Source organism: Chionomys nivalis, chromosome 5, assembly GCF_950005125.1.
Source record: "Chionomys nivalis chromosome 5, mChiNiv1.1, whole genome shotgun sequence".
NCBI lineage: Eukaryota > Metazoa > Chordata > Mammalia > Rodentia > Cricetidae > Chionomys > Chionomys nivalis.
In genome coordinates this window covers 93,159,104-93,172,578 of record NC_080090.1, presented here as the reverse complement: position 1 = coordinate 93,172,578, position 13,475 = coordinate 93,159,104, and the positions used below count along the sequence as shown (strand labels likewise).

The window sequence follows — 13,475 nt, the reverse complement described above, 5'->3', positions numbered from 1 at the left end:
CTTGGACTGCTCCGAGGGCAGGGCTGAGGTAAGCTGAACTTGCCCCACCAGACCCGACGTCTGAGTGCCAGCTTTTATGACAACAACTTTCCTGATTGCTTTACCTTTGGATACTGGAATGATTGGGGTGTGTGTGTGTGTGTGTGTGTGTGTGTGTGTCTGTGGGTATGAGCAGTGGCCAGAAGTCAACCTCAGGTGTAATCCCCTCAGGTTCTAGCTGTATTATTTTTCATACACAGTCTCTCATTAGCCTGCTATTCACTGAGTAGCTAGCCTGCCTGAACAGTGAGCCCCAGGGACCCACCTGCCTTTGCCTGCTAAGTGCTGGGACTACATGTATGGTCCCATGCTTGGGGTACTAGATGGGCTCCAAGACGCAAACCCAGGTACTTGTGCATATTTCATGCACTGAGCTCTCTTTCCAGCCCTGTCCTGGGGTTTTTGATTACTGACAGGGCAGAGGGTTATGAACACTAGCGATTTACATGGCTAGAAAACTTAAACAACTGAAAGACTAAATATAAAAAGTGATTTTAAGGGACATCTGGAGAGTTCCCCAACAACATGCAAGTACTAAGTGCCAAGGCAGAGTGGTCAGCGGTCTGAGGCCATGACTGCAGAGGCACCATCAAGACAGTCTGCTAACACACACATGCGGGACGCCCCCTGAGTGGCACCAGGGTTCTGCAGGGTAGGGATGAATCCTGAGAGTCAGCATTCATACCAAGCTCCCAGACATGGCTCATATCGTAGGGCTAGACAGCATGTCCTTAACAACCACTGGTGTGGGGCTGAGGCTACAGGCCAGCTGGCACTGCTTCCATTCCCCGGCACCAAATAATCCAGGCATTATGGCATACATGCCTGTAATCCTAAAACATGGGAGATGGGAGAACAGGAGTTCAAGGTCATCCTTGGCTACACAGTGCATTCTACATCACAGTGTGCACAAGCACTGGTGTGGGACTCTCCTATCTTAGGGGAGACACTGGTCTGGGACTATCCCAGCCTATAGAAGACTCTGGTGTGGACTATCCCAGCCTATAGAAGACACTGGTGTGGACTATCCCAGCCTATAGAAGACTCTGGTGTGGACTATCCCAGCCTATAGAAGACACTGGTGTGGACTATCCAAGCCTATAGAAGACTCTGGTGTGGACTATCCCAGCCTATAGAAGACACTGGTGTGGACTATCCCAGCCTATAGAAGACTCTGGTGTGGACTATCCCAGCCTATAGAAGACACTGGTGTGGACTATCCCAGCCTATAGAAGACACTGGTGTGGACTATCCCAGCCTATAGAAGACACTGGTGTGGGAAAACCAAAATAGCCAAAACATTCATCCTCAGAAGGTGGAGAGTCCACTAGTCTGAACGAAGAGAAAGATGGCAGTAGAATGGGTTCTAGCTAGGTTCTGGCTATAGTATTCTGGCTTGTGTACTTCATGGTCCACCCTATCAACTTCTAGGACAGTGTCAAAGGAGAGAGAGGATGGACTGGATCGGGAGGGTAAGAATATCAAAAGGAGTTCGCTGGAAAACATTTATCTGTCTGTTAGCAAGGAGAAAAAATTGAAGATATTGGCTATCCCACAAGTAAAGAAATGGAACAAGATAACATGCAATTTTTCTAAAATCTATTCAGCTACACTCTAATAATCTTCCAACAGAATCTCACAGAATGTGTGAGAGTTTTAACACACTGAGGCGATGTTTAAAGAAGTTATGTCATTTAAATAATGGCTCTCATCATGGAGTCCCTGAGGAGAGCTTTACCACAAGGCCAATGGAGCACTGTGGTGAAAAGCAGTAGTGTGACTGGCTCCTATGCCTAACAGTGGGAGAAGGTACTGGGAGTTTGGGGCCTCTGAAAAGGCTCCAGCCCCCTCCCCCACCACCATTTTTGTTCTTATCTTGCCATCATTATCAGATAATATTTATTGAGCTTACTCATGCGTGGGGCTCTGTCTCCTTCCATTGCACTCAAATTTTCTTCCTGACTTCCCTTTTTCTTTTTGCCTTGTGCTCAATCTGCTGATTTCCCCCCTCAGGTTGCCAACTGTGAACGCTGTCCCCACCCACTCAATCAGCGATTCACTGCTCAGAGAAGGCATCCAATTGCACACATAGCATGCCCACTTGTGGCTCTTCCTCTGTTCAGGGCCAAGGACTGCACTGCATGGACAGAAGGAATCGTCCAAACAGTGACTGGCACCCCAAGTGTGTGCAAGGATGGAAGACAATTATCCCAAGGAACCACACATGCCCTGTGAAAGTTACAGAGGAGGGGAGGGAAGGAAGACAGGAGCAGAGTGGAGAAAGAGAAGGGAGAGAGACAGGAGAGGGAAAGGAAACAGGAGAGGCAACAGAGACGGAAGGGGGAAGAGGGAAGGGAAATATACATACAGAGAGACATTCATACAGGAGAAGAAGAGGAAAAGAGGCAGAGAGGGGGAAGAAGAGAAGGGGGAAGAAGAGATTGAGTCAGGAAAAAGAGGAGGAAGGGGAGAGAGAGGAGAGAGAAAGGAGAGGACAGAGAGGAAAGAGATACAGGAGGGAGGGGAGAGAAGTGGATAAAGGAGATGTAGGGCACACCTATGGGGAGGGGATCCATGTGGGGGAGAGGCTGAGAGACCAATGTGTCTCAGGGGAGACTGATTACAGCTTCCTTGGGGAAAGTATTACAATTCCGTGTAGCATGGAACGCACGTGCCCTCTGATCCTTAACAAGCCCGGCCTCTCCCTCTTACCCCACCCTCTCGGCCCTCTTAGGGAGCCTTACCTCATCAAGACATCTCTCATACTGTTCTCTTTGACTCTCGTTTTCCAGCGCCAGTGCTGAGTTCTCCGCCTGCAGTAAGAGACAGAAATAACAACCATAAATCAATGGAACGTTGTGTTATGTGACAACTCATTCAATATGGTTGCTAAATATACCTCCCCAGGACCCCGGGTGATCTCTCAGAAGTACCTTTGACAGGTTTTCTCTAAGTACTATTATAAGTATCGCAGGGATGACTCTTGTCTTACAGGCTCGCTCGCTCGCATACATTATGAGTCTAAGAAATCGGAACTTGATATTCTGAGCCAGTAGAAAATCAAATCAGGGCTGTGCAGGAGTGTTCCACAGAAATATGCCAGTATTTGTCTTATGCTATGAAAATGTAAATGTGAGAAACACCTAAATCCACTCCTTTAGGACCTGGCATAGTCTCAGCCTAATACTTGTTGAAGCCACACACACACACACACACACACACACACACACAAAAGGAACATAAGATGACAAGGAGAAAGCCACACCTTGAGCGGTCCTTATGGATCTGTCTGACCACCCTCATTAGAGCCCATTAGAGCTTTCGTGCTCTCCAGAGCACACAGGGATTGGGGCTTCGGGGTGTTGACGTGCTATCTTAGTTTCTTTCACTGTTGCTGGGATAAAAACAAGCTGACAAACCTCAGGGAGAAAAGATTGATTCTCGTTCATGGTTTAGGTGAAGTCCATTATGGTGGGGATGTCAAGGCAGCGCCTTGGCCGGCTTTTTACATGGGTGGGTTATGGGGAATCGAACTCAGGTCCTTATGTTTGCACAGAAAACACTGTACTGACTGAGCCACCTCAGCCCAGAAAGGAGTACTCTTAATCAGTTTGGTGAGTGCATGTAGTAGGCTTTAGTGTGTGCCCTTGACAGCTTCTCTCCATCTGTTCCAGGAGTTTTTGTTTGGTAATACATGCACGTGTGTGCGCACACGCACACACACACATACACACACCACACATACACACCACACACACACACACACACACACACAATTTTTAGTAACCATGTAGAATTCCCTCACATCTTGATGATCAACATTTAGTCACATCTCTCTTTCCTTCTAAGCTTTTCCTGCACCATGAAGGCACGTCCCAGACAAGCCCCATTTATCCTTTGCATGTGTGTTAAGATGCTCTTGTGCACAACCACAGGCTGGTTATTTTTTCCTGAAATACAATATACACTATGGTAATGTGGTCCACACTTGTTCCAGTTTCGGCCTTGAACTGATCATACCCTCTAGAGTGAGTTCTTCTAGTCCACAATTCTCGTTAATAGCCAGTGGTCTCTGATATGAACAACTCCCGATTGTATGCTTGTGATTTTTCTCCCCACCCACTCCTCCTTCCTTCCCTTTCTCTTCCTCTCATCCCTTCAACTCCCTTCTATTCACTTCCTGTCCTCTCTTCCCTTTTCCTCCCCACCAACCCCCTTGGCTCCTTCCTCCCTCCTCACCATCTTTATTTCCTATCTCTAGGATCCATTTTCTGCAGTGAGAACTGGGCTCCCAAAGGCAGTATTTTTACTAGCTTGTTCCACGCCTGCAGTGCACAGACAACTGTTACACCATGAAAATCCGTGCTAAGCAGAGGTGAGCATATGTTCTGCTTCTAGAGTGAGGGTATTAATGAAAATTCCCTGCCCAAAGGTGACCAGGCCAGCTCTCTGCCTCCCATCCGGTGTCCATTATGCAATTCATTTGTTTCTGACAGTGTTCAAATTTAATTTCCCCTCTTTCTGATTTCATGTTATTGTTCTGAATATGTTAAATACTAGCATGATTTCAGAAGTCAAGGCTACACTGAAAGGCGCATGCTCAGTGAGACTCCCTCCATCACTCTTTCTGTAGACCTCTTTTGTAGGCTTGTTAGCAGGGTTAGCTTTCTCCCATTTTGCTTTCTTCCAAGGCTTCATTAAACAGTGTCCTTTGCCCCCTCTCATCAGGACATATTCAGACATGATTTTCCCCTTTCTCTACTCTTCTCACCCGTAGTTCAGATACAAGCATTCTCCTTTACCTTCACACAGTCAGGATTGACTGCCTGACTGAAAGCCCGTGTCCCTTTATATGTGTGCCCATGCACCTTCACATGTGTGCCTGTTCACCTTCATATGTATGCTTGTATACCTTCACATGTGTGCACGTGCACCTTCACATGTGTGCCTGTGCACCTTCACATGTGTGCCTGTGCACCTTCACATGTGTGCACGTATACCTTCACGTGTGTGCTTGTTTACCTTCATATGTATGCTTGTATACCTTCACATGTGTGTCTGTGTACCTTCATATGTATGCTTGTATACCTTCACATGTGTGTCTGTGTACCTTCATATGTATGCTTGTATACCTTCACATGTTTGCACATGTACCTTCATGTGTGCTATGTACCTTCACATGTGTGTCTGTTCACCTTCACATGTGTGCCCGTGCACCTTCATATGTGTGTCTGTGCACCTTCACATGTGTGTCTGTGCACCTTTACATGTGTGCCCGTGCACTTTCACATATGTGCACATATACCTTCACATGTGTGCTTGTGTATCTTCACATGTGTGTCTGTGCACCTTCACATGTGTATCTGTGCACCTTCATATGTGTGCCCGTGCACCTTCACATGTGTGTCTGTGCTCCTTCACATGTGTGTCTGTGCACCTTCACATATGTGCATGTATACCTTCACATGTGTGCTTGTGTACCTTCACATGTGTGTCCGTGTACCTTCACATGTGTGTCCGTGCACCTTCACATGTGTGCCCGAGAACCTTCACATGTGTGTCTGTGCACCTTCACATGTGTGTCCGTGCACCTTCACATGTGTGTCTGTGCACCTTCACATGTGTGTCTGTGCACTTTCACATATGTGCATGTATACCTTCACATGTGTGCTTGTGTACCTTCACATGTGTGCTTGTGTACCTTCACATGTGTGTCTGTTCACCTTCACATGTGTGTCTGTGCACCTTCACATGTGTGCACATGTACCTTTGTGTGTGCTGTGTACCTTCACATGTGTGCACGTGTACCTTCACATGTGTCCCTAAGCACATTCACATGTGTGCCTGTGCATATGGAAGCTAGATGTTGACGTCAGGTTGTCTTCTCAGTCATTCTCCACTTGACTGTTTTGAGACAGGGCCTCTCAACAAGCCTGCACCTTACTAATTTACTCAGGCTGGCTTGTCACCAAGCCCCAGGATCCTTCTGTTCCTCCTCCCCAGTGCCTGGACAACAGATATATGCAGCCATGTCAGATATTCATCTGTGGGTGCTGGGACTTCAAATGAAGCCCTCATGCATGCACAGCAGGGGCGTTACTGACGGAGCCATCTCTCTACCCTCCATGGATACTTTCACTTTTACTCTGCCCTTGCTTTGTCCAGTTTAGTGGATAATGATTGATGGGGGTTAGTTTTATATTTTCTATAATTTCAGAGCATCTTGAAATATCCCCTTTCTTTCTTCCCCTGTACAACATCTCTAAGTCACACCCTTTTTTTATCTCTTCCTCCCAGGACACATCATCCTTTGGAGAAAGCCACAGGGATCAGCTCTTCTGCACTCTATCTATCTCTCAGCACCCATAGCAACCCTGTTCATACTGGGCCTAATGCTGACCATGTGACTCTTTTGGCTGTTGACTTCCTCCCAGGCCTTCCTCTGCCATCCTCCCTAGCCACAGGCTGTAGCACTACTTCTGTGGGGTTCTTGAGGTCATTTTTCACTTATAGCAATATGCAATTCATTTCTTTAGTTTTCGTTTTTTTGTTTTTTTTTGTTTGTTTTTTGTTTTTTTTGTTTTTGTTTTTGTTTTTTTGTTTTTCTAGACAGTGTTTCTCTGTGGTTTTGGAGCCTGTCCTGGAACTAACTCTTATAGACCAGGCTGGTCTCGAACTCACAGAGATCCGCTTGCCTCTGCTCCCGAGTGCTGGGATTAAAGGCGTGCGCCACCATCGCCCGGCTTCTTTAGTTTTCATAATGAGAAAGGCATGGACCTCCTATGACTTAATTTTTCTGTGTTATTATTATCAATCCATTTGTTCTTGAAAATTTTATATACTCAATTCTCTCTTCCTCCTCCTCCTTCTCTCCTCCTCCCACTTTTAGGATTGAACCTAGGGTCTTTACTAAGCAGCAGGCAAATCCTCTGCCACTATCTTGACTATATCCACCCTGACTCCATCGCTCCAACCCTTCTCTTGTCCCCAACATAACTCCCTCTTACCTTCAAGCCTTTTTTTTTAAAAAAAAAAAAAAACCCACTGCATCTAATTAGAACTGCACATAGTACATGGATGTGGGCTCTTCTACTTGGGCATGGGTAACCTGCTAGTAGCCATCCCCACCTAAGGAAAGCCACTCTTCCTCTCCCATCAACCATCAACCATCAACTGCTCGCTCCTAGCCTTGTTTCACTTTTGTTTTGTTGAACTTGCTCCAGGAACAGTGGCTGCAACACTTAATTCTTTCCCCAGCCCAGGTAGGAGGACAGTTTAGGTTCTAGTTCAGTTCTGTTGCAGATATCTAGGCGATGCTGGGGCTTGCAACCTCCAGCAGGTTATTCTAAGTAACAAATCCAGCTCTCTGATCAACAAAGCTGGAGACAACTTGGTCTATAAAGCGTTTGCTATGTTAGGAACCCGAGTTCAGTATTGAAAGCTAATGTACGAAAGAGGAACATGGTGGCATGCACCTGTAATCTCAGCACGAGGAAGGCAGAGACAGCGTGCACCCGTAGTTAGAGCTCACTAGGCTGCCAGCCTAGCCTTCTTGGTCAGTGCCGGTCTGTAAGAGACCCTGGATCCAAACCATGGTGGACACTACATGAGGCATGGCACCTGAAGTCGACACATGCACAGGCATTCGTACATTATACAAATAAGTACATGCATATGCATATACAGACACACAATGAAGGGCACCAATCATTCAGCTAAAACAACTTCAACTTCAAAGCTTAAGGTATCACGGATTACAAGGCAAGTACTGGGATGTCAGTTCCGTAGAATGATTGTTTTCCTCTAAGAAAGGTTGTTTTGGATGGGCTCTGCTGACATCACTGAGGAGACTGGAAGGGAACGGAGACAACGGCGGTGACTGGTTTACATTGTTTTCACTTCAGATGTCTTGGGGAAAGCATGCAAGGAAATACAATAGAAAAATGGGAATTTACATGGGATGCCTGCAGCTCTCCTCTACCCACATCACGTTGTGATAACACGATGATCGATCCATTCAGATAATTACCATCATTACAGTTTACATCACCTGCCTCACATTTACGGTTCTGACAATTACAGCCCAGCAAATTAAATACAGACAGGGTGCTGGCGAACACAGTCACATTTATGGCCACTGTACTCAGTTACAGGGACATGATTTAACTGATGTAATCCCACACATCCCAGGAGACAGTAGAGATTTTAACAATTATACCTGGGAAGCTAAAATGACCTTGAACTCATGATTCTCTTTAATCCATTCGTATTTATTCGAGATTTGGAATTAACCCATTTCCAACAGAAGACAACGTGTAAAGAAACAGAAAACCCTCTTAATTAAGTGTGATTTAAAGAAACAGTGGGTATTTATATAAAAGAGTTGTGAAAGGATAAAGAGAAGAGAAGGGAAAATATAGGCATCATTACTATGAATTATAGAAATTAGAACAAACCATGTTCCATTTTAAATATGCTATTAAGTCAGGATCCCCAGAGGACTCAATTAGAACCTTCAAGTACATGTTGCTGGTGGATCTTTGTGTTCAGTTTTCTCTTTTACAGCGATCAAAAACGTCTGCTAGACTTTATTCCTGACTGAGAGCATGTTCTATTCAGGGTAGTGTGTCCATGGCTAGAAATTATACTGAGCTCTGTAAGTTTGAAGTTTCATTTGTAAAAATTCTGTTTTTCAAGTATATTTTTATTTTCTCCCTGTCTCTCTGTCTGTTTCTGTCTCTCTCTGTCACTCTCTCTGTCTCTGTCTCTCTCTGTCTCTGTGTACGTCTATACATAAATGTATGTACATGTGGAGTCCAGAAGAGGGCCCCTGGAGATCCCCTGATCCAGAGCTACAGAAGTTGTGAGCTCACTGATTTGGGTGCTGGGAAACAAACTCAGGTCCTGTGCAATAGCAGCGATTGCTCTAACTTCTGAGCCGTCTCTCCAGTGCTATTCTACTTATTGTTTGTTCTCTAACTAGGAGTTCAGTGCTTCACTGGAACTTGTAGTCAGCAAAAGGTTGGAGCCCCTAGTGGTGACCTTTGAAGTACTTCCTGTTGCGTCTATATTTGGATGCAAGTGAATGATGCCCTAAGCAGATTTGCGTATGAAGAGGCAGGAAGTCAATGTTTAATCACAGTATTTCAGATCCTAGCAACTGGGCAGTTTTGCCAAGCTCCAGGGATCATCTGGGACAGACAATGCATTTCATTTCACCTTCAAATCTCATCAAGCCATCTTCCTTATAAGCCCTAAGACACACTTCCCACATCTCATAAAGTGAAGGAAAAGAACACTATGGAACTCACAGTTCTCTCCAAACTGTAGGTATCAAACATTCACCTATGCAAACAGTCAGCTCTCCAGTCACCTGGTCACCTACCCAACAGCCACCTCTCCAGCAGGTGCTGTCCCTTGAGCCAGGTACAGGCTCTGCTTTTCAATCTGACGCCAACAATTCAGAGGGTTACAATTCTTTGAAAACAAACAAACAAACAAACACATCAACATACAGCATAACACAAGCTGTGAGTATATTCTGCCCCTGGGTGAGTTCTCATGATGTTAATAATTACATCTAACGGCTCGAAAGGAAGTTAGGATAAGAAATGAGTCCCTGGAGATTTCTGGGCCACTGTGTTTCATTTGCTGACCTGGTGGCACATATCCAATTTTTTTTTTTTTTTGCTCTGTCATTTTGACTTTAAATGTACATTTTAAGTACTCTTCTATAAGAGTACTTATGCACACACACTCACTAAGAAGTCTCAGGATGGGGCTGGCAAACGGTTACACTGGATAGTTTTTATTGTCATCTCTGTACTAACTAGACTCACCTGGGAAGAGGCTGTCTCAAGGGAAGAATTTCCTGGATGCAACTGGTCAGAGGGTATGTGGGAGAATTTCTTGGTTGCTAAGGAATGGGGGAGGGCTCAGCATATTGTGGACAGTGCCACCTCCCGAGCTGGTGGTCTGGGTCTCTTTAAGAAAGTTGGCTGAGCAAGAGAGCCAGAGGGCACAAGCCAGCAAGTAGCATTCTCCTTGGTGACTGCCTCAAGCTACCACCTTGAGTGTTTGCCCTGCTTTCCTGTAAGCTGAACTAAACCTCTTCCTCTACCAACTTGCTTTTGGGTGTGGTTTTTATCAGAAAAACAGAAGGCAAACTAGGGCAGTGGCTCAGTGAGCAAAGACACATGCCATGAAGCCTGTCAAACTAAACTGCTCTCCCTATGACAGGTCCCTGTCAAGCTATGTCCTTGAAAGAAACTGGAAAAGTACTGCTTGCCCATGAACCCCATGGCGACTGCTGCTTGAAGTGGGCTCCCCTCAAACCTGGGACCCACATGATAGAAGGAGAGAACCAGCTTAAAAGATGTCCTCTGACTGCTACATGCATACATGATGTGGCATGTCTGCACCCACACTTCCCCATTCATGCATACATCCTCCTAACTCCACAAAACAGACATAAATAAATAAATGTAATTTAAATCTATGAAGCAGAGAGGAATACATATTTGTTGTTAGCTCATTTTTAGAGAAAAAAAGAAAGAAACTAGTTTAACAGAACTTTACAAAGGCCCAGGAAATGTTCTGGAAGGGTCATTATAAGAGTGTGTGTGTGCAAAGGAGAGACCTGTTGAAGATGAAGTTGGATGAAGCTATCACAGGCACATGATCAAATGAGCACCTGCAGTAATTTACGCTAGCACCAGACACAAGAGGGGACAGTGAGGAGATAGAAGATAGATTGCCATTACAGTGAGGAGAGAGAAGATTGCCATTACAGTGGTCCTATCAAAGTCAAAACATTCCTGAATTAAATACAAGAGCTGAGGAAAGGAAGGCAGACATAAGAGACATCACAACAGATCCTTCATCACTTAGCCATATCAGCACTTTGAGGAGGGCTGAGCACCAAAAATGGCATGAAGTTGACATTATGAGTCTCAGAGAAGGTGACAAACTCTTTAGTAGAAATGGAGAGCACAGGAAGTTAGAAAAAAACTCTGGTAACGTTTATTTTTTTGGAAAGAAAAGCATATTGTTTCATTGTTTGTATGTCCTTCTTCCCCATTCTTCCAGAGAAGAGAAAATCACAATATACATGAGTTGCCCAGTGCTCACACAATGCCTGCAGATGCTTGCACTGACAGCAATCTTTGGTCTTTCCAATGTTTACCAGTTTTCATGAAATTATATTGTTTAGGGTTTCTTATGCCTCCATGAAACACTGCCTATCCTACTGAGGGAAGAATACTGACCCATGGCTTAGGGATCTACATTCAAAATGGGATGGATTAAACTGTATAGAATTTTTAATTTAATCTGAATATATGACCTAGTCCTTGGTCTCCTCCCACACTTAAGACATGTGCTCTGACAAGAAGCACAGCAGATGGACAATGTGTGTCACCAGATGCCTGCCCTCTGTCCAGCTCCCCACTTCAAGAAACAGTAGCCAGGGGGTTCACGGACAAGCAATGCCTTCTAATTTCTTTCAATGTCTTTCAAAGAATGTCATGGAGAGTGCAATTTAGTCCCCATGGCTTTAGTTGAAAATCCTCTGGGTTGGCCTGCTTTTTGCCATCCCCAGATTTCTTCCCTGGGATTTAAATAAAAACAAACACCTACATACGATATGGCCACAAGCGAGGAACTGCTGTCACACACCTCAAACTGAATCTTTGAAGAAATCATTAGTTCAGTTTCTCGCATTAGAAACACAACAGTAACCTCTATCAGATATCAGGTCAGCAGCTGGAAATGCAAATCTCACTGAGAGGCATAGCGGAACAACAGGAAATGACCATGGAGGCGAGAATCATGGCTGACAAACACCAATGGTGTCTGAGTACTGCTTGTTATTCTCCATGCTCAGCAGTGATCATATACCTTCTCTATCTTATTACTCCCAGCAAACTAAAAATGGCGTAACTGATGTTGTCCCCATTTAACACATGAGCCATCTGGGGCACAGAAAAATTCACTGGCTTTCTTCACATCAAATGGTTATAATGAAATCAGTACTCCAAGGCAGAGAGTAAATGTCTTGGTGTCCTACACTTTCAAATGTTTGATTACGACGACAGTATAGCGCAATGCATCTTCTACCAGAACCCACACTAAAAGGGTGGGTGATGCCTGCTTCTCTAAAACTGAAGTTTGTAGGCAGCAGGCATGGTGTGGAAAATCTCTGGAAATGCAGAGAGTTAATATCTGAATGAGGCATGCTTGTTCTTCTCATTTATTCTAGCTCCGAACACCTTCCGGGTGGCTTTGCGTGGTGAGTGGGTGGAAGGTGGCAGGTACTTTGGAACAGTTTGGACCCAGAGATGATAGGGTTGAGGAGAAGGGTGATGAAATTCTTCACTGAGAGTTAGATCAAAGAAGAACAAAAACCTCAGTGCACAGCTCTGTGCAGGTGCAGCAGCAACAAACAAGTGGGCGGGGAGGCTGGCAGGCATCAGTCATATTGCAGAGCTTTCATTCTGAATTACACACAATTCTACCAGGATGAACCTGAGTCAGAGTGCACACCATATACTTTCCCAGCAATGTTCGCTGGGGAGCTACGCACAAATCACGTCTCAGCCAAGAACAGTTTGATGATGAGACAAAGAACATTTCAATGATATTTGAGTAGTTTAAAAACATTTCCCAGGTTTGTTATGTGGGACAAAGCAGCCAGGAAAACATGGTAACAGCTAGCTATTGCTGATTGTGTACATTGTATGCCCTGCCCAAGTCACTGTGTTTTGGCTTTAGGGTTTTTTTTTTTATTATAATTGTTTCATTTTTCTTTCTCCAGTTTCTTCTTGTATTTGGAGTTTAGAAGACTCAGAGATATATATGAAATTTGTATGGTATACCAAGCTACATCTAGACTAATGTAACTTTGAATTTATGCTGATAGTCTTTCCTAACTTACTCTAATATACTCAATCTTCTTATTTATCAAGCTTCGATGACTGGGACCAGATGCTGTCAGCTGAGAATAACTCTAGATTGAACAGTTATAACCAGGAGGTCAGAGGAGGGATCAAGTCTGTTTAATACCCGTCAGGGAGATGAATATCTACCTAGGAAACTCCCAAGCTTGGAGACAGAACCTCCATCTGTACTTTGACCAGTTCTATGACTGCTTCCCATGCTCCTAGTGTACTTGGACATCTCAAGCCAGAATAGCAGCCACCCCAATGGGTACAAGTTGGGAAGTCTTAGGACAGTAAGAAATCGTGATCATCTCACAGATGGCAAAGTTGAGTGTGCCCTACAAAGACTCCTGGTTCATATGAAAGGGAAACTGTTATAGGGAAGTCAGTTCTGATAGACATTAGATACTTGTCTGATATTGGCTCAGTACTAGTATCAGACACATAAGGAAAAATAGAGCATTCTGCAAATTGACTGACCTCACCCAGTAAATGACT

General features: G+C 44.7%; 1 protein-coding gene across 4 annotated transcripts in view; it reads right to left on the bottom strand.

Annotated features, from left to right (window-relative positions):
• Positions 1-13,475, bottom strand: part of Nckap5 (NCK associated protein 5) — an 843,848-nt gene that overhangs the window by 212,165 nt on the left and 618,208 nt on the right. For all 4 annotated transcript variants that reach the window (XM_057769610.1, XM_057769613.1, XM_057769611.1 and 1 more), the window contains one exon: positions 2,784-2,852. In XM_057769610.1, the coding sequence (XP_057625593.1) occupies positions 2,784-2,852 (69 nt within the window). The remainder of the gene's footprint in view (positions 1-2,783; positions 2,853-13,475) is intronic.